Source organism: Leptopilina heterotoma, unplaced genomic scaffold (assembly GCF_015476425.1).
Source record: "Leptopilina heterotoma isolate Lh14 unplaced genomic scaffold, ASM1547642v1 Lhet_114, whole genome shotgun sequence".
NCBI lineage: Eukaryota > Metazoa > Arthropoda > Insecta > Hymenoptera > Figitidae > Leptopilina > Leptopilina heterotoma.
In genome coordinates this window covers 3,281,798-3,304,745 of record NW_025110833.1, presented here as the reverse complement: position 1 = coordinate 3,304,745, position 22,948 = coordinate 3,281,798, and the positions used below count along the sequence as shown (strand labels likewise).

The 22,948-nt window shown below is 24.8% G+C and overlaps 3 protein-coding genes across 8 annotated transcripts; 2 read left to right on the top strand and 1 right to left on the bottom strand.

Annotated features, from left to right (window-relative positions):
* The first annotated feature begins 140 nt into the window (after positions 1–140).
* On the top strand, positions 141–18,353 carry LOC122506586 (uncharacterized protein C1orf112 homolog). 5 transcript variants are annotated; one of them, XM_043618880.1, is made up of 15 exons: positions 184–278; positions 1,374–1,412; positions 1,526–1,610; positions 13,675–13,789; positions 14,009–14,155; positions 14,645–14,859; positions 14,964–15,121; positions 15,355–15,551; positions 15,641–15,676; positions 15,781–16,053; positions 16,171–16,336; positions 16,440–16,671; positions 16,800–17,127; positions 17,312–17,518; positions 17,599–18,353. In XM_043618880.1, the coding sequence occupies exons 4-15, from the start codon at positions 13,685–13,687 to the stop codon at positions 18,214–18,216; spliced, it is 2,682 nt and encodes an 893-aa protein (XP_043474815.1). In that variant the 5' UTR covers positions 184–278; positions 1,374–1,412; positions 1,526–1,610; positions 13,675–13,684; the 3' UTR covers positions 18,217–18,353. The 5 variants fall into 5 exon arrangements, with proteins under 5 accessions (XP_043474798.1, XP_043474828.1, XP_043474807.1 ...); XM_043618863.1 differs by lacking the exon at positions 1,374–1,412 and having other exon boundaries at positions 141–278; XM_043618893.1 differs by lacking the exons at positions 1,374–1,412; positions 15,641–15,676 and having other exon boundaries at positions 141–278.
* On the bottom strand, positions 588–12,001 carry LOC122506609 (histone H3.v1). The gene is made up of 6 exons (XM_043618905.1): positions 11,604–12,001; positions 7,512–9,136; positions 5,043–5,361; positions 3,756–3,858; positions 1,292–1,449; positions 588–1,132 (listed from the first exon to the last, which is right to left on the bottom strand). The coding sequence occupies exons 2-6, from the start codon at positions 9,094–9,096 to the stop codon at positions 1,072–1,074; spliced, it is 2,226 nt and encodes a 741-aa protein (XP_043474840.1). The 5' UTR covers positions 9,097–9,136; positions 11,604–12,001; the 3' UTR covers positions 588–1,071.
* Positions 18,354–18,589: 236 nt separating the features above from the next.
* Positions 18,590–22,926, top strand: LOC122506640 (cyclic GMP-AMP synthase-like). Of its 2 annotated transcripts, none has more exons than XM_043618950.1 (10): positions 18,590–18,991; positions 19,145–19,288; positions 19,397–19,570; positions 20,162–20,244; positions 20,321–20,483; positions 20,603–20,869; positions 20,950–21,081; positions 21,163–21,349; positions 21,738–21,818; positions 21,969–22,926. In XM_043618950.1, the coding sequence occupies exons 2-10, from the start codon at positions 19,148–19,150 to the stop codon at positions 22,181–22,183; spliced, it is 1,443 nt and encodes a 480-aa protein (XP_043474885.1). In that variant the 5' UTR covers positions 18,590–18,991; positions 19,145–19,147; the 3' UTR covers positions 22,184–22,926. The 2 variants fall into 2 exon arrangements, with proteins under 2 accessions (XP_043474885.1, XP_043474893.1); XM_043618958.1 differs by having other exon boundaries at positions 21,909–22,142.
* Positions 22,927–22,948: the final 22 nt, after the last annotated feature.

Here is a 22,948-nt window from a genome sequence, read left to right as displayed (position 1 = left end):
TAAATCTGAAATTCTAAAAGAAAAACAGTGAGTATTATTTTCTTTTTCGTTGCACTTGTTAAAAAATGACATACCAACTGATAACAATCACTTTAGTCACAGATTTAACGAAACTTAGAGAGGGAACTCCACTCTTTGTCTACATGCTTTCTATTTGGAACAAAACGTGCAGCATTCAATGGAGGCGACTTGGTTGATAAACTAGGAAATTCAAATAATCAATATTCAACAACTTTTCTTCTATTATTGCTCGAGAAAGTGACATTTTTAAAAAAAAGGTAATCTCTTATTTTTACAAATATTTTGTAAATATTCTATTTAAAAGCTCTTGGATATTTAAATTAGAAATATTCATTGTTATGAATATTTTTTATCGTAACCTAAAATACCTGAAAATTATTTTAAATTTTCAAAAATTTCCTTATGCAGTTAAAATTCAAATAGGTAATTCGAAATTTGTATTTCTAAAAAAATTCCAACAAAATAGGAGTGTAGACAAAAAACAATTGTAATAATTGAAGTGTTTATTGAGCAATAGTACCTAATTTTAGTTTTAAATCTACGTTTAATAACAAAAATAGGCAGTTTGTATTTATCCTGATTATTACAAGATCGTTTCGCTTTGAATACTAAGTATTCACAGAAAGGCAATGAAATCTTATTAATAATTTCATTTCTCAAAATATTTCTACATAAAATGTGCGTTATTATCTTAAACAAGATCTTATTTAAAATCTTAAACTATATATTCGTATTGAATATCCAGTTTTATATAATTATTGTTATAATTTAAAAAACAAAGTTTCAGAATTTAAATTTTTCAAAACTTAAATTTGTCGTGGCTTAACTTTTTTTCTTAATTTAGCTTAAATTTTTTTTATTATAATATACTTAGTTTTTAATTATTTTTATTATCTCATATAAATTACTTTTCTGACTAGAATATAATATACGTTTTCTCGAAAATAAACTTTTGTGCTCTAATTATATAACACTTTGCATAAAGGTTTTAAAGTTCAAATTTGATTTTTTGAGGTAATTCTCTGTTGATATGTAACAGAAAGACAGCTTTCAACAGTTTTGAGAGATTTCCTTTTGACGTAATCGATATTCTGTCGGTGTCAACATTCCCCTAAAAGAAGAATTAAATTTTTTAGTTTTTGAAAGGTGATTCGTAAAACGAATGAGAAACATTTTTTTTTTTTATTAGAATTTTTTTTCTTAAAATATATATTTTTGTATACTCAAAGAGGATTTTTTTCATTATTCAGAAATTGAATTATTTACAAACCTTAGTACTGTGTCAAAAGAAACGTAAACTCCTTTGTCACACATGCGACGATAAAGGTGCCAACACTCTTTTTCCTTTGCAGTTTGACAGGGAGGTTCCTCAGGAATCTCAGTTGATGCAGGTACTTCTGTTGCCGTATTTATATGATTCATAGCTATCTATTTTTAAATATATTGATAATATTAAATGTAATTTTTGAAAATTGAATAACTAATTTTTACGAAATATTCACAGGGTTGCTACAGCTCAGGAAAATCAGAGAATTCAGGGAAAAAGTCAGGGACACTAGAATTGGTCAGGAAATTTAGAGAAACGTCAGGTAAATTTATCAAAAGTACTGGAAGAATATTAAATTTTTAGAATTCGTAAGAAAATACTGAAATTTCGAGTCCAGTAGACTTTAAAAATATTAAAAAGATTTAATTCTTCTTGAATTTATTTTTGTTTGCTAATTTGCTTTATAAACTTTGAAATCACTACGAATTTTAATATACTAAACATTAAATTTTTTTAATTAAAAATTAAAATTTCTGACAATAATTTAATTTTACAGAATATTAAACTGAAATTATTTAATTTTGAAGAAATAAATAAATAAAAATAAAAATTATAAATTATTTAATGAATAATTTTACTTAAAAATTCCAAAAGTAGTTGAAATTTACAAGCGAGTTGCATTTACAATTTTTCTAAATAATTGAATTTCAAAAGGTTTCAAATTGAAATTTTTAATAATTTTAATTAAAAATTCTGAAGAAGTTAGCTTTTTAATTTTTTTTTCTTCGAATATTATTGAATTCTCAAAAAACTTTCTCAAAACTTATTAAAAATTAGCAAATATTACGAGCGGGAATTGCTGTATTCAATTTGTTATTATGCAAATTATAACATTTTTTATTTTTAAATTAAAACTTTAATTTGTATCTAAATAATTGCAAATTTAAATTTTAAAAAAATTCAGTTATTAATAATTTAACTAAAAAATTATAGTTATTTATTATTTTTAAAAATTTTAATAAAATACTTCGATAGAATTCAATTATTTTCAAAAATTTGTAATAAAATTTTCAGTAAGAATTTAATTATTTTCAAAAACTTTAATCAAATTTTTTACAAAAAATTCAATTATTTACATTAATAAGAAAATTCTTTGCAAGGAATTCAATCATTTATAAGAATTTAAATAATTTTCATAAATAATAAAATTCTACTCAAAAATTAAATAATTTTCATAAATAACAAAATTCTACTCAAAAATTAAATTATTTTTAAAAATTTTATTAAAATTCTTCGACGGAATTCTATTATTTTCAAATATTTTAATCAAATTTTCACCAAGAATTCAATTTTTTACATAAATAAGAAAATTCTTTGCAAGAAATTTGTTTTTTTTCATAAATAATAAAAATCTTCGCAAAAATTCAATTATTTTTATAAATATTCTACAATTTTTGTAAATAAAAGAATTCTTCCCAAAAATTCAATTATTTACATAAATAAGAACATTCTTTTGAAGGAATTCAATTATTTTCAAGAATTTAAATAATTTTCATAAATAATAAAATTCTACTCAAAAATTAAATTATTTTAAAAAATTTTAATAAAATTCTTCGACGGAATTCTATATTAATTCAAATTTTCAGCAGAATTCAATTTTTTACATAAATAAGAAAATTCTTTGCAAGAAAATTCTACTAAAAAATTCAATTATTTTTAGAAATTTTAATAAAATTCTTCTCTAGAATTGAATTATTTTCAAAACGTTTAATAAAATTCTTTATAAGAATTTAATTATTTCGGATTGAAAATTATAAACTTACAAAAATTACATTTTTTTAAAATAATTAGGTATTTTATCTGTTATAATAAAAAAATCACGTATTAACCCAAAATTATTTTAAACAAAACATTTTTAAAAAAATTAGAGTCATAAAATTGGTTTACATAAAAGAGTTGCGTTTGTAATTTTTATAATTAAAAGAATTGAACTTTTAAAGGTTTCAAATTGAAATTTTAAATAATTGTAATTAAAAATTCTGAAGAAGTTAGTTTTTGAAATTTTTTTCTTTGAATGGTATTGAATTCTCAAACAACTTTCTCAAAATGTATAAAAAATAATTGATTTAAAGAAGAATTTTAGTTAAAAATTGTAGAAAATAATTTTAAATTAAATATTTATCTAAAAGAAAATATTGATATTTCGAACAGTTTTACAATTAAATATATTTACAAATAAATGTATTAAAAGACATTTTTTGTTTATCTAATAGTTTTTAGATTGAATCAGAATATTCTTTAGATGCAGTGAGAAAATCAGAATTTTGTCTGGAAATAAGAAAAGTCAAGGAAATATAAAATCAAATTTTTGTAGCAACCCTGATTAATTAATTCTATTGTTTTAGGAAGTATCGAGAAATTTTAGTGACACTTCTTTGAATTATCGTATTATAAAGGTGAATTTTACCTTAATTGGATTCTCTATCAAAATAATGGGCTGTTGCGTGTTTTCATTTTGTAAATTTCTGGAAGCCAATGTCGACTCTATCTTCGAAGTTATAGCCATTTCTCTAAAAAAAAAGAAAGAGAGAATAATGATACTCATTGAAGATGAATGACAATATTTATTAATTTCTTCCAATCTACGTGAATTCTTTAAGAATGCAGAAGGATCAATACTCAATTATATGAAAAAAGAAAAAAAAAGAGGAAAGATTAATGATGTCACGTAAATATGAATCACGTGACGGAGACTTCAAAAAAGATAGCGATGAAGTGCATGTCTAAAGCTTAATCATTTCGTCAAGGTCAGAAATTAAAAAGGCTTTTTTTCACGAACCGTCTCATTTGAATTAAGCCGAAAGAGCTCTTGTTTTGCTTTAATTATTGAGAGCGTGTGCAGAAACTTTGATTCCTGCGAACTTTATTCGCGGGAAAACTTTATTCTACTCAATGGTTTGTAACTAAATTGATTTGATCAATGAACCAAACGCTTATGTAAGCGCACAGTATACTTGAGTTCAATAATTTCTTGGAAGTGTTTATATCTTAATTGCAATAGTTTCCGAAGGGAGAATCTTGGAATTTAAAGTTTTCTTTTCAAATATTCGAAATTTGTTGTTTTAGAAGGTTTTTCGAATATTCGAAAATATTTGGAAAATATCAGGAAAGAATTATTTGGGAAATAGGAAAATTCATTAGAAAAAAATTGGACAAGTATTAGGAATATTTATTAGGAAAATATTGGAAAAATATTAGGAATATTTATTAGGAAAATATTGGAAAAATATTATTAATATTTATTAAGAGAAAATATTAGGAGATGACTAGTGAATAACTGTAGGAAAAGATTAGAAAATAATATTTTTTGAAATATTGGATTAGTATGACAATTAATATTCCGACACGTCTGTTTACTTAATGATGAATATTAGAAATTGAAATATAAATTGTTATCGAATGCAAGGTAGTGCCAGCGTCACGTTTTTCATGTTATTTCTGCTATATCATAAATTTGAAAGTAATCGAATTCAATCTGTGCATGTTTAAGGGATTTGCGACCCTGAAAGAATATAATGGTCTCGGTAGTTTAGTTTTTCTTCATTCCATTTTGACCTTTGCTGTTTTTGATTAAAAACAAGAAAAAAGTCATTTTTCTTAAAAAAGAAATTTTTTATTAAATTTTATGGAATCGCAAAATTTGTTTCCAGCAGAAAAAAAAGAAAACATCAACAACAATTTTTTAATTTCTTACCCAGTTTTTGGTGGGGTACTTCGTGTGCGTAAAAGTTTTCGTTTCTTGTCCCTTAAATCACTAATTGGTACAACCAAACATCTTTTCTCGCGATCAGTTAATGGAATATTTAATGTTTCAATCTCTTGCGTGAGTGGAGGAAGTGAAGGCACTAATTTAGAGATTTCCGTTTTCCACGCTGCTGTTTCTTCTGGAGTCGGTGGTCTGCTATTGACTCGACTCACTGACGTATATCTAGTCAAAAGAATATTTTTCTCTTCCTTTATTGCTTCATTTTTTGATAAAGGATCCTCGTCGAAAGAATCTTGTTGAAAAGAAACTGCAAGAAACAGAGAAAAATAATTATCTTTAAACTGAATTCTTTTTTTCTAATTTCTGATCCGTTCGTTTCGAATAAATCGTTAATTTCGAATAATAATTTCGAAATCGCTGATTTCGAATAATTTCTTTATTTCTGGTAATTTCGTTTATTTAGAAAAATTTTATTATTTGAAAACAAAAATATTGGAAAATACGGAAATAAAAAATATTTTCGAGTAAAATTTTGTAGTGTAAAGTGGATGTTAAAATGAGGTCCAATTTTCGTACTTTTTTATGACAAGGAGTAATTTTTTTCAAATTCGGGTCGACCATCGATTGTTTTGAATTTAGGTTTCCGAACAATCTTAGGGTTCCAAGGAGTCTCTGTACCTTTCTATCCTTGACTCTCTTTTCGTTAAATTACTACAATTATTCAAAGTTGCTTTCAGGGACATTTTAGTTGGGATCAGGTTAATGGTTCTGGGATCAGTGTCTTCAATTCTTTATATATCTTCTCAAAGAACAAACGTAACTTGGTATTTAAAGTTTATGAAGTCTATTAAACTTCTGATATAATGTCTTTTAACTATTGATTATAGTAATTGTAGACAATCTCTTCAAAAATTTTTTTCTGTCGAATAATTTGTATGAATTATTTTAAATTTCTTTTTCTAAATTAAGATCTTTTAATTCTTTTTTTTCAAAATTAATGTTTGATTGAATTTAATTGAAATTAATATTCTATTAAATTTAATTTAAATTTATATTTAATTAAATTTAATTTAAATTTGCGTTTAATTAAATTTTATTTAAATTTGCGTTAAATTAAATTTAAGTTAAATTTCCGTTTAATTGAATGTAATAAGAATTAATGTGCTATTAAATTTAACTAAAATTGATGTTTGAAAAAGTCTTTTTAAATTGAGGATTTTATTTAAGACTTGTTCAAACTAGAAATTTAGAGAGTTATTGAAAAAACGAAATTGTATGTTGAGTTTCAAAAACGGATTATTAAATGGGATCTTATTACTAGATGACTATATTGATATTGGCCCACTGACTGTTTACTAAAAAGTAGGCCAGGTAAATCGTGTGTCATTGATTTTGTCTCGCTTGGAGAATGAGTTTATTGACTATTTTCTTATATCTACTCTTCCCTCGTCCTTTCTGATAAGGATAAATACTCAAGAAAATAAAATTCCGTTTTTCTTCCTGAATCTTTAGTTTTTCTCTAATTAATTGTTTTTCATTTTGCCAACTGTCTCGGGTTAGAAAAATTTTACTTTTATTTTAAAAATTAAAATTTGTCAGCAATTTTTCTAAATGGTAACAATAGTTAAAATGAGGGACCAGTGTGAATTTTAAGCTATAGAAAATTTTACTGTTGTCAATGTTTTTTACTGTTCATTTTTAAATTTTCATTTCTTTAAAAAATAATTCTTTTTTAAATTCATAGGATTAATTAATAAATAATCGTTAAAAGCCATTAGAGAAATTACAAAAAAGAATTTTTGAGGGAATTTGGCTTTTATAGGATTTATTTTATTTAATTTGAATCGATTTTAATTGAATTTAATTTATCAGTGTCATCTCAACTAAAATCAAAATTTACGTTCTGATGGGACAAATTTGAATTTTTCTACTTTTACTCTTCAAATTTATTTATTTATTAAAATTAAGAAAATTAAATTAATTAAATTAAAATTTGAATTAATTGAATTAAAATTAGAATTGGAATTTAATAATTTAAAATGAAAATGAAAATTGACTGAATTAAAGTTGAAATTAATTAAATTAAAATTGAAATTAAGCAAATGAAAATAAAAATGAAGATTAATTGAATTTTGAATTAAAATTAAAATTGAAATGAACTAAAAATAACTGGATTTTATGTAAATGAAAATCAAAATTGAGTCTAATTGAATAAATTTGAAATTGAAATTAAAATTAATTAAATTAAAATTGAAATTGTAATTATGTAAATTAAAATACAAAATGAACAAGAAAAAACATGAAATTAATTAAATTAATTAAAATAAAAATTGAAATTAACAGAATTAAAATGGGAATTGAAATTTAATTAAAAATTAAATTAAGAAGCAAATTCTTCTTCCATTTAATGTTTGAATTTAATTTCTTATATTTATTGATAAGTTTAATTAAACTAACCAGATTTGATAGGTCTCCTATTGTTAGAAATGGCAGGATTTGTAGAAGACTTGATAATCGACGTAGTCGGTAGCTTATTTCTCAATTCGTGAATTAATTTATCGTCCCTCAGAGAATTCTCATCAACATCGCTGTCACTGTCAGCCGAGCTAACAAGAGAAACCATAGTAACAATATCCGTCATTCTATTTTCAAGAAATGCTTTTCCACGACGTCTATCATGATTATCATTATCGCCATCCTTTGATCCAATTGAGAGTCCTCGTCTTTTACCGCTTTTTGTTCGACGCTTTATTGGCGCTGATTTTATCGGACGATGGGAAATTACATTCTTTATTGAAGTTTCATTATCATTAGTTAGCACAGACAAGACATCTTTTCTTTCGTTTAATTTCAATTCCATTTTGTCTGAAAATTCATTTTTACTTGCAGGTGCATCAATCAAGATGTTCACTTGGGTTCTGGTTGATGAAACACTCATTGGCCGACGAATTGGAGGCGCTGAATTTGTTCTTCGAAATTTTGTTTCATTTGGAGTGGTGACTTTGTCAGCGACTTTTAGAGTCATTGTTTTTTCGATAATTGGTCCGACAAATGCCTTGTTGAGTCCACTTTGAAAGCCGGCGCGTTTCAATTTTGCTGATGATGATATTGTGGGGGGTTCCTCTTTACTTGAGGAGGGCAATTTTGTTGACTCGGGAATTTCTTCTACTGTATTGCTCCAGTCGATGTTGATGCATGATTTTTTCTTTTCAATTGTGGGGCAATCTTCGGATTTCTCATCGGTGTTTTCAGAATAATTTTCGTATTTTTCTTCATTTGGGTGTTTATTAGTAATGTGAAGACTTGATCTTTGGAAACTGGAGATTTTTAGACTATCTTCTTTGAATTTAAAGCAAGATTTTCCATAACTTATTATTTGATCTTCGTCTTCCATTCGTTGATCACTTGTCTCTTCGTCTTCCTCTTTCTCATCATTTTGAATTTCGAGTTCAGTTTCATTTGACTGTATTTCTTCATCGACTTGTCTTGGTGTTGATTTGATTTCATAAGTGTCGGCAATTGAATTTGTATTTTCTTTTTGGAGAATTTGCTTTGAAAGGGGAGTGGATGGTGTGGTGGTGACGTTTGAAAGTTGAGAATCACAGCGCTCCTCAACTGTATTGTGAGCGAGAAAAATGTCTATATTTGATTTATTTGCTTCTCTTTGTTTCCAGGCGAGACGCAATCTTTCGGCGAGTTCCTGACGAGAATAGAGAATCGTCGCCTTCTCGGTGATTAGAGGTCGGGTGATCTTTAAATTTCTGGCTGTCGGTGGCCGGGACTTGCCTGGAATTTGACGAGCGACTATTTCAACTTGATTCTCAGTGGATTTCGATCTTTGCTCACCCCAAGCAATGCGAATTTTTGGACGATCATTCTCTGGTTTTGGACTTCCGCAAAATCTGGTTCGAATTGGATTTGAATAGATTTGAAGTGGCTTCTCATCGTCGGCTGATCTCTGCCGTCGGACTTGTTGACGACGAGGATGCTGTTGAAGTGACAGTTGTCTAATGGGACCCGAGGGTCTTCTCTGTGCAGACATTCTTCAGAATTCTATTTCTTTCCCCCAAAAAGGCTACATCCTGAGAAAAATTTTAATTCTTGTGAAAATTGGTAATTTTAATTGTCCTGAAAAATGTTTAATAGAAAACATTTTTTTATTTAACTTCTTGTTATCTTGTCAATCATTTGTTAGACGATGGCAGAACATTTTCCGTTTGACAAAAAACAATTTTGTATTTCTCTCTTTCTTCAGGGTTGCAAATGGTCAAGAAATTCAGAGAATGTAGAATTAGTTAGGGAAATCAGGGATTTTTATTACAAGAACTATAAAAACTTAAATTTTTAGAATTCTTAAGAAAATTCTGACTGATTCTGAATTTTGGTATCTTTTATGTTTAACTTATAAATTATGAAATTACCACAAATTCTAATACAAAACATTCAATTTCTGACAATAATTTCTTTTTAAATAACTTAATTATTAAAGAACTATTAGAAAATTATTACTTATTAATTATTTAGTGAATAATTTCACTTAAATATTTCGAAATTAATTGAATTATAAAAAAATTAAGTTTACAGTTAACATAAATAGATGAACTTCAAAAGGATATCAAATTAGAATTTGATATTTTATAAAATTTCAATGTTGAATGAATTTAATATAATTGGAAATTTAAAAGAACTTGAATTTTTGAAAAATTTTAATAATTCAAATTCTTCTGAAATCAGTTAAATTTTTTAATATATATTTAATTAATTATTAAAAATGAATGAATTTGTAGAAGAATTTTAGTTAAAAACACTGAAAAAATTGAATTTTTGGAGAAGTTACAAGTGATTACAGAAATTCTATTATTTTCAAAAGTAATACAATTTTTCACAGAAATTTATTAAATTATGTTCAACAAAATTTTTAAAAATTCTAGTTAAAAATTTCAATTATTTTCAAAAGTAATAAAATTCTTTTCCAAAATTAAATTATTTTCACTAATTTTCCTCAATTAAATGATTTTATTCCAAAAGATTTTAATTATTTTCAAAATTTTTTTTTAAATTCTACGCAAACATTTAATTAAAATATCATAAATAATAAAAATTTCACAGGAATTATATTATTTACAAATTTTTTATAAATTCCTTCGCAATAATTCAATTTTTTCATAAATAATAAAACTCATAGCAGAATTTCAATTACTTTTAGTACAATTTTAATCGAATTCCTTGTGAAATGAAATTATTCTTAAACATTTTATTAAAATCCGCCAAAAGAATACAAACATTTAAAAATTTTTTGATAAAGTTTTTTATCAGGATTCAGTTTTAAGAAACATTTGATTATTTAAAAAATTATTTATTTTTGTATTTAAATAATTGAATTCTCATTGAATTTTCTAGTAAAAATTGATTTATACCATGAATTTTTAAATAATTGAATTTTGAAAAGGTTTTAAATTAAAATCTTTGAAAAACTGGATTTTTTATTCTTTTAACTAACACTTGTGTAGAATTAATTTTTTAAAAAGTTTTATTGAATTTTTGTTTAATTATTTGAAGTATTTATTTTCCAATATATATTCAATTGAAGAATTTCCGAATAATCAAAATTTCGTAAAATTGAATTGTAAACAAATTAATGTATTTGAAGATTCTCAAAGAACTTTTTCAAAAATTATTAAATATAATTGATTTAAAGAAGAATTTTGGTTATAAAATGTTGAATTTCAAAATGGTTTGAATTTAAAATTTTTGAAAATCTTTTTTCCTATTGAAAAAATAATAATGATTAAATATTTATTTGAATTAAAATTATTGATGTTTTTGAATAATTTTGCAATTAAAGAAATTCGTAAATAAATGTAATAAAACATTTTTTTAAGTATCTAATCTTTTTTAGAGTGAATCATAATATTTTTTAGGGTAAGGGAAAAAGTGAAAATTTTCTCTGAAAATCAGGGAAAAAGAAAATTAAATTTTTTTGGCAATCCCCTTCTTTTTAAACTTGAATATTTTCCGAAAACGAAATTAACTTTATTCTAAAACTTCTCTAACTTTTGTATATATATTTTCTCTTTTAAAAAAAGACTGCGAAAATGTTAAATTACTTGCAGTTAAAGAATCTCTTTAATTGTTCTTTGAACACTCGGTGTATATGATAAACTTGAAAACGCCTTGTGTATAAAGTTTTCTGAGAATGGAGAAAGTTCGTATGACTCAGTTGGCACTCACTAATGGGGTGAATTCGTCGACCCCGAGAGCAGTCACGAAAACTAGTTTTCTTTCAAATTTACTTTATTGTGTAAAAATATTAAATGTACAATTTAATTTATTAGTTCGAGGACTTAATTGTCAAAAGTCAATCTTTTGAAAATAATGCTGTTTTATTTATTCATTTTTATTATCGCTATTTTCAAAAAAATGTTTAATTGAAAAGTTAAACATTTTTCAGGACTGATAAATGAAAATTAGAGAAAAGATTAAAAAAAAGAAAAGATTAAAATTTGTGAAAAAAATGTCAAAATGGTGAAAAGAATTAAAAATTCTCACCTAATTTTGCGGGTTTGAAAAAAGATTGGACGTAATGAATTGCAAAGTAGAGATATGCCGGTGAATGAATTTTTATAGATATAGACAATGAAAATGAGCCGGCGTGACTGGCGAACGCCGACTGACTGAATTGGAATTCCTGCTGACGAAATAACATCCATTGCCCTCTTCTTTAAGCACTGCCACTACCATCGTGCTAGCAGCACGCGGGTACCAGTTTATAGTCGTTTCCACCCCTAGGGCCACTTTTCTTCTACTTCGCCTACAAACCCTCTATTATCCACTATATTTACAACTACTTTGAAAGCCTTCACCAATACAGGGTGAATTTGCCGTGAATAAGCTTTTCTCAGCAATACTCCACTACTAGGACAATTTACCACATCGGTACCTCGAACTCAACTCTCTCTCTCTCTCTCTCTCTTTCTCTCAGGTATAGTCACCTGTTATTGATCAAAACTTTGCCTATCATCTGACAGCTTGTTGTCCGGAGTTACCATGGCATCGGCAACGCCGATCATTCAAATCGCTGCCCAGCACACCTCCAAAAACTTTAAATGGAAAACTTTTAACTTGGCCAACTTTAACACATGACTCGGCCCAACTGGAGGGACGATATTAGTCTTCTAGATTGGTAACTGCCTCAATTTCCACTGTTTTATCTGATGGAACTAGGTTTTTTGGCAAAGATTTATGGAATTGTATGTCCTGACAACCGATCAAATGAATCCAACAATTTAAGGACGATGATTCTTTTCAAAACTTTTTTAAGGTTCTTGTTCGAAAATAACGATGGTTGAATGGCACGAAAAATTATTGTAGAGAATTAGGATTTATGAAAAAAATATAGTAAAGAAATTCGGTTTACAAAAAAATCTATATTAATAATCGTATTCCGGTAATCTGTTCGCAGTTTGTTTCCTAATTTTTTAAATAATTTTTCTTCTTAAATGATTAAAATTTTTAAATTAATGTACTGAAAATCATTGAATTCAATTATTTATTTATTTTAAATACAATTTTAATTGCATTTCAGGGACAATTAAATTATTTTTAAATTCTTCTTAAGAATTCAATTATATCAATAAATATAGTAAATTTTTCACAGGAATTGAATTATTTAGAAAAGTTTTAATAAATTATTAAAATAATAATTTATAATTATTTAAGAATTCAATTATTTTCAGAAACAATTAAATTGTCAATGTACTGAAAATCATTTAATTCTTGTAAAGTATTTATAAAAAAATTTGAAAATAATTGAATTGTTTTGAAGAATTTATTTTAACTTTCTTGAAAATAATGGAGTTTTTTTTAATAATTTTTACTGAAAATTTTGAAAATAATTGAATTTTATGAAGATTTTCATTTAAGTTATTAAAATAATCGCGTTTATTATTAATTGTAATTAACGATTTTCCTATTAAATTATATTAACATTAGGTATTTATAGAAAATTAAATTCTTTTTAACTCTTTAATTTTTTTTTAATTGTATTAGAGTTTTTGTGAATAATTACATTTTTTATAAGAATTTCATTAAATTTCGTAAAAAATGTAATTTTTTAAAGTAAATTTAATTGAACATTTTGAAAATAATAGAATTTTACCAAGAATTTTATTAAAAACTTTTGAGAACAATTGAATTGTTTAGAAAAATTTTATTACAATTTTTAAAAATAATTGAACCTGTTAGAGAAATTTTATAAAAATTATCTTGAATATAATTGAATTTTTTCAAAGAAATTTTATTAAAATTGTATTAAAAATAATTGAATTTCTCCGAAGAATTTTATTATTTGCAAGAATAATTGAATTTTTGCAAAGAATTTTTTTTTTAATTGTTTCCAAGAATTTTATCAGAATTGTTAAATATAATTGAATTTTTATTAAAACTCTTGAAAATAATTGAATTTAAATAATAATTGTATTCTGTCGATAAAAGTTGTATTTCGAATTTATTTGTTTCTTCAATTTTGACGGACAAAAAATTTTTTGTTCTTTGCCTAGAATTTAGAATTTGGTAAATACTCATAAATATTAATCGAACGATTTTTATTTTTTTATTTTAGATAAACGAAAATGTCGCAAGGAAATGGAAAATCAAATTCCGAAGTCAAGGATCTGATGGAGGATGAAATGGAAGACTGGTCGGAATTAATGGACATGTCGGATTCAGAAGTCAAAATATCCTTCTATAAGATTTTAAATGAAATCAATTTTAATCTTCTTGATTAGATTTTAGAAAAGAAAGTGAATAATAAATAATAAAATGAAGACATTCGATTTAAAAATGGAATCTTCTTCATATTAATATTTACATTCACGCATAATATTAACTTTGGTTTTATGTTATTCAAAATAAGTGTAAATTTTCAATGGAATATTTCTTAACATTTTGTGTACGAAGATTTAGAAACTTTAGATGAAACGGAAATTGCGGAAAAATTGCACACAATATTAGATGAAAAACTAGCGACTTGTGAAGTTAATGATCTTGATAGAAGAATATTTTCAACCTATCTTACAGATGCTAGTAAAACATTCGTTCAGGTAACTATTTTTTTCTTACATAATTTTTCAAAAAAATGGTTATTTCTTATTTTATTTTTCTATTTCTTATTTATTTATTAAATATATTATGATTCATTGAAAATTTAATTTAATTTATATAATATTTTTCCAAAATTTTGAACGTCCAACTGAATAAAATTTCTTTTCTATTCAAATATTTTTCAAAATTCCTATATAAAAAGAAAAAATAATTTGAATTAAATATTTACTTAGATAAAAATTTGTTTTACTGTACAAAATAATTTTTTTAATAGAAGAATACAAATTAAAAAAAGTAAAAAAGTATTTTCGTTCTATTGAACGTTTGAAACTATACGAACATAAAAATTTACAGTTCACTTAGTTAGGTAATTTAATAGTTTGCAGTTAATTTAATTTATTTAATAACTTACAGTTAATTTGGTTAAATTAATAATTTACAGTTAATTTACGGTTAATTTAATTAGTTTATTAATTAATAATTTACAGCTAATTACAGAGATTGATAAAAAATTGTTAGGCAAACGAAGAAATGAAAGTGACATTAAAGCCAAATTGAAGACTTGCACTGATCTTTTGGAGTGTTGGCAAAAATGTATGAAGCACTTGAAAACTTTGAAGAATGTTTCCATAACACAAATAAAATCATTTCCTAATATTTTGTTTAACGTCGTAAAAAGTGCTTTGAGCTTCTGTGAAATGAGGTAATGAACTTGATTCTTTTTTACAAATAATAAAAAAAAATCAATAATTTTTTTTAGAATATAAATGTAAATATATTAAATTAAAAAATATTATTTCTTTTCAGTGAAATGAAATATGGAGAGGCTTTCACCAATTTTAGTGAAGAAATTGCTATTATTTTTCAAAAATCTAACGAAATTTTGAATTCCTTTCTCAGCGTTTCCGACACTGTTATTAATTTTAATGTCGAAGAGGAATCGGAATTAAATATTTTGAGCACAAGTAATAATTATTGTTAACTTTAGTCAATTATATTTTTTAATTAATTCTATTTTTCAATTAATTGTATTGTTTCATTAATTATATTTTTCTATTAATTGTGTTCTTCAATTAATTATATATTTCAATTAATTGCATTTTTCAATTAATTATATTTTTAACATTAAAAAGCTTTTATCTACAATTTCAATTTTCAAAAATACACTTTTTATTTTCATGTGCTCTATCGTCAATAGTCATAAATGAAATTGGTGATACTTCTGTAATGGTAAATCGATTAGATCTGAAAACTATAACTGGAATTTGGAAACAATTTGGAAAATTGGCAACAATCCACGGCGAGAAAATAAATTTGAAATATCCAGAACGAATCACACAACATTTTAAATCTTTAGCTGAAAATATTGTTTCCCTAATATTTTCATCTGTGAACGTAATTATTTTTCTTAATCTACAATAATTATTATTTATATTACTATATACAATTTATACAATAATTATATTTATTTTGAATTTTCCCAGAATTTTTCAACGAAAAAAGAGTTAGTCCGAGACAGAGTTAGTCCCTTATTTTTTCATAGTTTTAATTTATTTTTTAATTATTTTTTATTGTTAGAATTTCGAATTTGCATAAATAAATAAATGAAAAAATTTCTTTTCAGGATAATCAGCAAAAAGTAAATGAAAATAGAATTTCTTGTGGCAAAATTCTGTTGAAAATTCTAAATAAATTGTGGAATATTTATTATTTGTCAGTTACTGATGAAGTTGCAAATTCCATCGTTAAATTACTGGTTCAAATGTACAGATATTCTTCGCCTTGCCTGATTGCAATGAATGTTGATTCTTCTATTGTTAAATTTATCAAAATGAATATTACAACCGATTTGGATACTTTATTAAATTTTGTCTTTAATGATGAACATGTGTTTAAGGTATGAAATATTGAATCTTCGCAATATTTTTTATTGCGCCTTATGTATTTATTGTCATTTATTTTATTTATTGTTATTTATTATTTATTTGACCAAAGTTATCTTTTATATTTGCAGGCATTTTTCGAATTCGAAAGAGGAGATGACACTGAAGTCGTTGGATATCATTTGTTAACTTTAAATATAATGAGAAAATTAATAAAATCGCCCTACGATATTCAACGAAAATGGGTACTTGACGAGCCTTCTATTCTCGATGTTGCTTTTACAAATATTGATCTTTGTAAGTATAAAATTATTGTTAATCTATTGTCGAATATCAATTATCTAATGAAATGATATTAATTAATCTTTAAATTATTTATTAATTTTTTTCATACAAAAAGTGCAATTAGAAATTTGTTTGGGAAAATTACAAGTAGAAGTAACTCGAAATCTTGGAGAAAGTCCAAAAACATTGACAATTTATGAGGAGACATTCACAATGTGTTGGGGCTTAATTTGTCAAGTAACGCCTTCTGATTTTGGAAGAATTGAAAATTTATTAGTAAAATACTTGATGAGTGGAAATTATTGGAGTTCCCTATTAACAGTTGATGTGTGGTGCATAATTAGCAGGTGAAGTTTATTTTTTGCAATATTTCTGATTTTAAGCTTTTTATCATCTTTAAACGTAAATGTAAATTTAAAATACTTTAATGTGATATTTAATAATTTAATAATGAAATTCACACTTTTCTGTGCAGATGTGCTTCGACGCAATTGTGTTACGATCATTTGAAATATTTACTGAAAGTTTATGAAAGATTATCAGAACGAGAAAACAGTTTGGAAGTAGTCTTTCTTTCTTTCTTAATTAGACGAATTTATCGAACTTTATCGGAAAACAAAAAAGATTTTTTCGTTGAAAAATTAGATGATTCTGGCAATGATTTTTGGATTGTTCTTTCTCAAGTGTTGACCCCCAAAGGGAAAAGCATTGTTAAGAGAAAAGCAGGAGAGACTGGGAATGACATATCGAAAAATTTTCAACTCCTTAAACAAAAACCTTCCATAAAATCGTGGACGTATTTCGTATGTTAATCCTATGTCTAAATATTTTTATTTTAAATTCTAATTTTAATATTTTAATTTTAATATTATAAATTTGATATTAGAATTTTAATTATTTAATTTTAATATGTTCTAGAAAAATATTAGAATTTTAATATTTTAATAACTTAATTTTCACTAATATATTTTTATTTTATATTTTTAGATTTCATTGTTAAAGATGACTGAAATTTATTCCCACGAGCAAGATAAACAAATTATGAATACTCTTTCTAATATTTGGAATTCCATAGTCGAAGTGATTGAATTCTGTGAAGGAATTGATTTAATTCTTATTTCAGAGTTGATGACGGCTCTTTTTCATTGTCATATTCCGGGCAATGAAAGTTTTAAGGACGGAACTGTATCTTCGGTATTTATTTAAAACTTATAATATAATATAATATTTTATAATAGTTATAAAATATTAATTTCAATTAATTTGCCTGACAGATTTTGAAATTAATGACAACCTTGCTACCGTATGCACCTCCATATATACGAATACAATTGCTCAATTGGCTGAAAAATGTATTAATCCATACGACAGATAACATGTCTCGTTTATCGGTTCCAATTGCTGAACTTTACGTTCAACTTTTGCAAGACGAGACTCCTTGGGTCCGTCAAGAAGCCTTTGAGTATTTCAATGATTTTACACGATCAAGTCCGAATGAAAATCTCGTTGGAAGTGTGCTAAATATAATAATTGATAAGACAGCATTATCGGAAAGTTTATCAGCTTACATTTCAAGAACATCATATTACAAATTGTCTGGTTTCTCGAATACTGAAGCTTATTTCCGTCAGTTAGTGGGAGGCTCTCGAAAAATTTTACAGCAACACACTTGCTACGAGATAAATGAAAGAGAAGATAAATTTCCAAAATTGGATGATTCTCCTGGAATATTAGCCTCTTCTGCTAATACTGATTTCAATGTGAATAAAAAAATTGAAAGCCTATGCGATCAGTTGGATGATCTCTCAAATTGTAAAAATGAAATTAGCCAAGAAAGTTTTGAAAGATTACGACAAACTTTTTTGAAAATTTGTGATCAACGCGCTTCTTAATTCAATAATTCGTGATCAATTTTGTATATTCTTTTTTTATAGTTAGCGTTAAGTTTTGTGAATTTAATCCACATGTACTTCTTCGAAGTCTGAAAATTATAATTCGGTTAATAGGGTATAAATTAATTTAAAGTGGATATTGTTTTGTTTCTTTATAGACAAATTCGGATTCGGAGAATATTGAATTACATTTTTGACAGTAAAATATTATTCAAACACTTTTGTTCGACTTGTGCAATTTTATTTAATTATTTATATAATTTTTTTCCTAGCATTTTGAAATTTTCTAAAGTAAGAAATGAAACCATGCTATAGTACGTATGAATGGGACTTTTAAATGAAAAAAAGCAGACGGGGACTAAATGCGATTAGAGAAGGGGAGAAGAAAAAGAGAAATAAACGTAAAAATACTTTAGATCTTTCAGAATCTATTTTTAGTGGGATTTCTTTTGAATTATACAACTGATGTTTATTTCAGATTTCGAAGAACATTAAGATAAAGTTACATAATATTGTGAAGTATTTTTCTAAACAGTATTTTTTTAAATAGTCTTTTTTTACATGAAAACAAAGAATTTCTTTGCAAGTGAGGAGTTAAATCTATTTATAGCCACGCAAAGTAGGAATGTATATTGCATGTGACTTTAAATATACAATATATATTTCCTCCCAAAACTTTGAAGATAAACTACAGTCTGGAGTAGCTTAACTTTCAGTAGCTTTCAACAGTTTCAACTTATTCACCGGCTTGGAGAAGAATTTTCTCTTCTTCGCAGTGAGTTTGATATTATTCATTATTTCAAAAATTTGTGATTTTATAAATTTACATTTTACATTCATATTGTTTAAAAATATGATAGTAAAAAATTTATCAAAATTAATTAAAACTAATTTTTTACTCGTTTGTTTATTGTTTCTTTTTTTAAAGAAAATGGCTTCAGCGTTAAACAAAACCGGTTACCAGTATAAAGAAGATGGTAAATTCTCTAATGATGAAATTCTGAATGCAATAAATAATTTTGTCACTTTAAGAAAAAATGACACTATATTGAGTAACGCTCATTTAGACACGGTAATTTTTTTGTTAATTCTAAATATTATAAATATGAGGTGCCGGTTCGTAGAAACCGGCGGTTTATTAATGAAAAAAGTGTATTTATAAAAATGTTTATAATTACAGGTGATTAAAGATGGTATAATACCTTTAATGAAACAATGTGATCCATTGTTTGCAAAATTATATAATTCAATAATGTATGGAGGCTCCTATTATAAGGGAACGAAAGTGGAAAAACCAGACGAGTATGATTTGAATATGATTATGCTTTTACCGTGGGTGGAAAGCACTCTGAAGGTAATGTTTTTTTTTTAAAATATTTTTTCGAATATATTCAATTAAAATATATTTTTATAAATAAAATATATTTTACTATAAATTATTAAAGTTAAATAAAATATATTTTACTATAAATTATTAAAGTTAAATAAAATATATATTTACTTTACCTGACGGAAAACAAGTTCAAAGTGACAACGAGTAAAATATATTTTCCTTTTATTATAAATAGAAACAATTTTTAACTCTATTTTCGAACTAGATCCGTAAATTTCGTTAAAGTCCGCAAATTTTCTTCAAGTCCGTAAAAGTTAGTTTTTTTTAAAAAAAGGTCCGTAAAGTCCGTAATTTTATTGAAAAAGGACAAAAAATTCGTCAATTATTTTCAAAATAATAAAATTCTTCGCAAAAATTCAATTATGGTCAAAAAATTTTTAAAATTCTCGACAAAATTTTAATCGATATCTTCATGTTTTATAGTTATGAAAAATTTTAATTTATAGTTTTTAATAAAATGTTTTCTTATTTGACTTGGACTGGTTAAATTTTTATCAGTAATTGGTCCGTAATTTTTCATTTTTGGTTAATTTTTTTTAATTTCTTTTTTAGTTTGAAACACCAGAAAAGATGCCAGGCTTTATTAAAATACAATTTACAAAAGACAGTAAATTGCAGACTTGGGATACATTTCAGTAAAATATTAAAATTTTTATTTTTACTATATAAAAATCAAAATAATCTTATTTACTTAACTTTTTTTATTTTCAGAAAACGTTTGGACACGTTAATTAGTCCAAATAATTATCTGGATCAAAATAAATTCCGTGAATTAATTGAATCAATTTTATCTAAAAGCTTGCAAACTTTACCAGACGATCCTTCTTTTCGCAAAAATGGAAAAATACTTACAGTTAATAACAAAAGATACAGCGTGAGTTAACATTCATTGAAAGCAGATTATACGTAATTTATTTAGATTTTAAGAGGAAATAAATTAAATGAAATATAACAGTAGTGTAAATACAAATTTTAAAATTTACTTTTTTTTAGATTTCTGTGACTAAAAGTGGTCCAGCCTTCACGTTTGCTATAAAAGATCCAGCACAAAAGGAAATTGATGTGGATTTAGTTCCATCAGTAGAGTTTTCTACTCCTCCACCAAAACGTTACAAGGGATTTAAAAATCAATGCAAATGGTCAATTATTCCAAAGCCACTAAATGAAGAGAATGGAAATTTAATGTGGAGAGTTAGTTTTTATAGAGAAGAAAAAGAAATTTTGAAAGGACCCATGAAAACCGTGATTAGATTATTAAAAGTAAGATATTTGTATTTAAGTAAATATATATAAATGTTTGAATATTTTGTTGTTCATGTTGCTTGTTTTTGATTTTACAGAAACTCAGAAATACGCAAAATATGAAAAACTTTTCAAGTTATTTCATCGAAACAATTGGTTTGAATGAAATAAGAGCGAAGGAGAATGATCCAAATTTTATGAAATTGCCGATAACGTGCATTTTTATGCACGTAAGTATTAAAATTATAATTTCAATCAAAATAAGTAAGAATAATTTTTTCATCACAGTATTTATGGTAACAATTTTTCAGATGCTGGAAAAATTGTGTGAGGCTGCAAAAAATCATAAGATTCCATTTTATTACAATAAAGATTTTAATTTATTGTATAAAATTTCTCCAATAGAAATGAAAAATCATGCTGATAGATTTGCACAAATTATATCAAAAATCAATCAAAACATTTCCACGGATCCATTCATCATTGCAAAATATATTTGTGAGTATTTTTAATACAATATCTTTACAACTTATTTGTTCTTTTCAAAATGTTATTAAATATTAAATATGTGACGTGCTACTATAAGAAAAATCCTCAAAAAATTTTAGGTTGTTTGTCGTTTTTGGAGTAAAAATACAGAAAGAGAATTAATTACTATTATAAATTATTGACTTTAAAATCTTCTTTATATCCAAAATAATCAATGAAAACTGATTTTAAAGATAGATAGGTATTTAAAAAGAAACTTTTATTTAAGGTAAAAATAATATAAATATAACATTAAAGTGATTTGCTTGTTAGGCACTTTTTTCCGAGCGCGTCACAAATTATTTATTATTTAGTTTATTTATTTTAATATTATTAAGTCTGTGTGATAATATTTCAGTAACTACGGTTGAGTTAAATGATTTGAAAAGTGTATACTTAAAATCAAATGCCAATTCCAGGGACTTGAAAGAAATTACAGGTACGAAAACATTAATTTCTTTTAGTACAACTTACTACTAAATACTAAATTAGAATGAAATTATCTATAAATTTTGATATTGAATTTCAGAAAAACTAGAGGCAAGTCATTGTATCCTTTCTTAATAACTATTATATGTTTCATATGCAGAAAAAGAAACAATTGTTAAACAAACTAAAAAAGTTGACAAGGAAACAAAAAGTTCGATTGAAAATGAACAGTTCCATTTACTTTACAATCTTATTTCAAGTGAAGCTAAAAAAATGAATGAAATGTTCTCTGAATTAAAAGAGGAATTAAAAAATATAAATACAAATATGAAAATTTTATCTGAAAAAGTAAGTGAACTGCAAGCGAAATTATAAATCAGAAATTGAAAGAAGTAAGGAATATTTTTATTTTTATCTTTTATTAATTTTTAATTCATTTTTTGTGTCTTGTACAAATATAGTTATATTTTTGTACCTATTCTTTTTAAAATTAAAAAAGAAACAATAATGTTTATAGTTCGTTTATTATTGCAAATGCATTCTATGAACATGAAATCTTGCTATCTATTTTATATTTCTTTTTACATATAACTACATACAATTTTTAATAATAAAAAAATAAGACATTCGCAAAAATATCAACATGCGACAATTATTTGCATTAATAACAACCATCGCTTATCCGTTTTCCGTCCAATTTTTTTTAAACATAATTTTTTGATTCACATTTCATAAATAAATAATTGAAAATAGTATTAAAATATATAAAAATATATATTTCCTTTGAAATACACATTTTTAGAATAATAGACGAACACAGAAAACGATGATATTTTCATGACTAACAATTTTTTTCTTTTCTTTTATTATTCTTAGCGAATAAGTTTAACAAACACACTCAGACTGATTTAATAAACAGTATTCAATTTAAATTTTATCACTTGCCGAATTCAATTATATATTATTTACTCTCTTCTAATGAAAAGAGTACTTGAATATATTAAAAATTTATTTTTATAAAAAATATATTATCGTCAATAGATATTAATTTCATTTGAATGACAACAAGTAATTTTTACTATTTTACTCTTTCTCTTTTTCATAAAAAAGAAATTGCAAAAACGTCAATTATTTAATTTT

Excerpts from the sequence above, each read along its gene's own strand:
- LOC122506609 (XM_043618905.1), bottom strand. The coding sequence starts at position 9,096 with ATGTCTGCACAGAGAAGACCCTCGGGTCCCATTAGACAACTGTCACTT. Across the intron at positions 5,362-7,511 it reads TAGGAGACCTATCAAATCTG|TTTCTTTTCAACAAGATTCT; the intron begins GTTAGTTTAATT and ends TGTTTCTTGCAG. Across the intron at positions 3,859-5,042 it reads AGTACCCCACCAAAAACTGG|AGAAATGGCTATAACTTCGA; the intron begins GTAAGAAATTAA and ends CTTTTTTTTTAG.
- LOC122506586 (XM_043618863.1), top strand. The coding sequence starts at position 13,685 with ATGTCGCAAGGAAATGGAAAATCAAATTCCGAAGTCAAGGATCTGATG. Across the intron at positions 17,128-17,311 it reads TAAAATCGTGGACGTATTTC|ATTTCATTGTTAAAGATGAC; the intron begins GTATGTTAATCC and ends TTATATTTTTAG. Across the intron at positions 17,519-17,598 it reads AGGACGGAACTGTATCTTCG|ATTTTGAAATTAATGACAAC; the intron begins GTATTTATTTAA and ends TTTGCCTGACAG.
- LOC122506640 (XM_043618950.1), top strand. The coding sequence starts at position 19,148 with ATGGCTTCAGCGTTAAACAAAACCGGTTACCAGTATAAAGAAGATGGT. Across the intron at positions 21,350-21,737 it reads CATCATTGCAAAATATATTT|TAACTACGGTTGAGTTAAAT; the intron begins GTGAGTATTTTT and ends ATAATATTTCAG. Across the intron at positions 21,819-21,968 it reads GGACTTGAAAGAAATTACAG|AAAAAGAAACAATTGTTAAA; the intron begins GTACGAAAACAT and ends TTTCATATGCAG.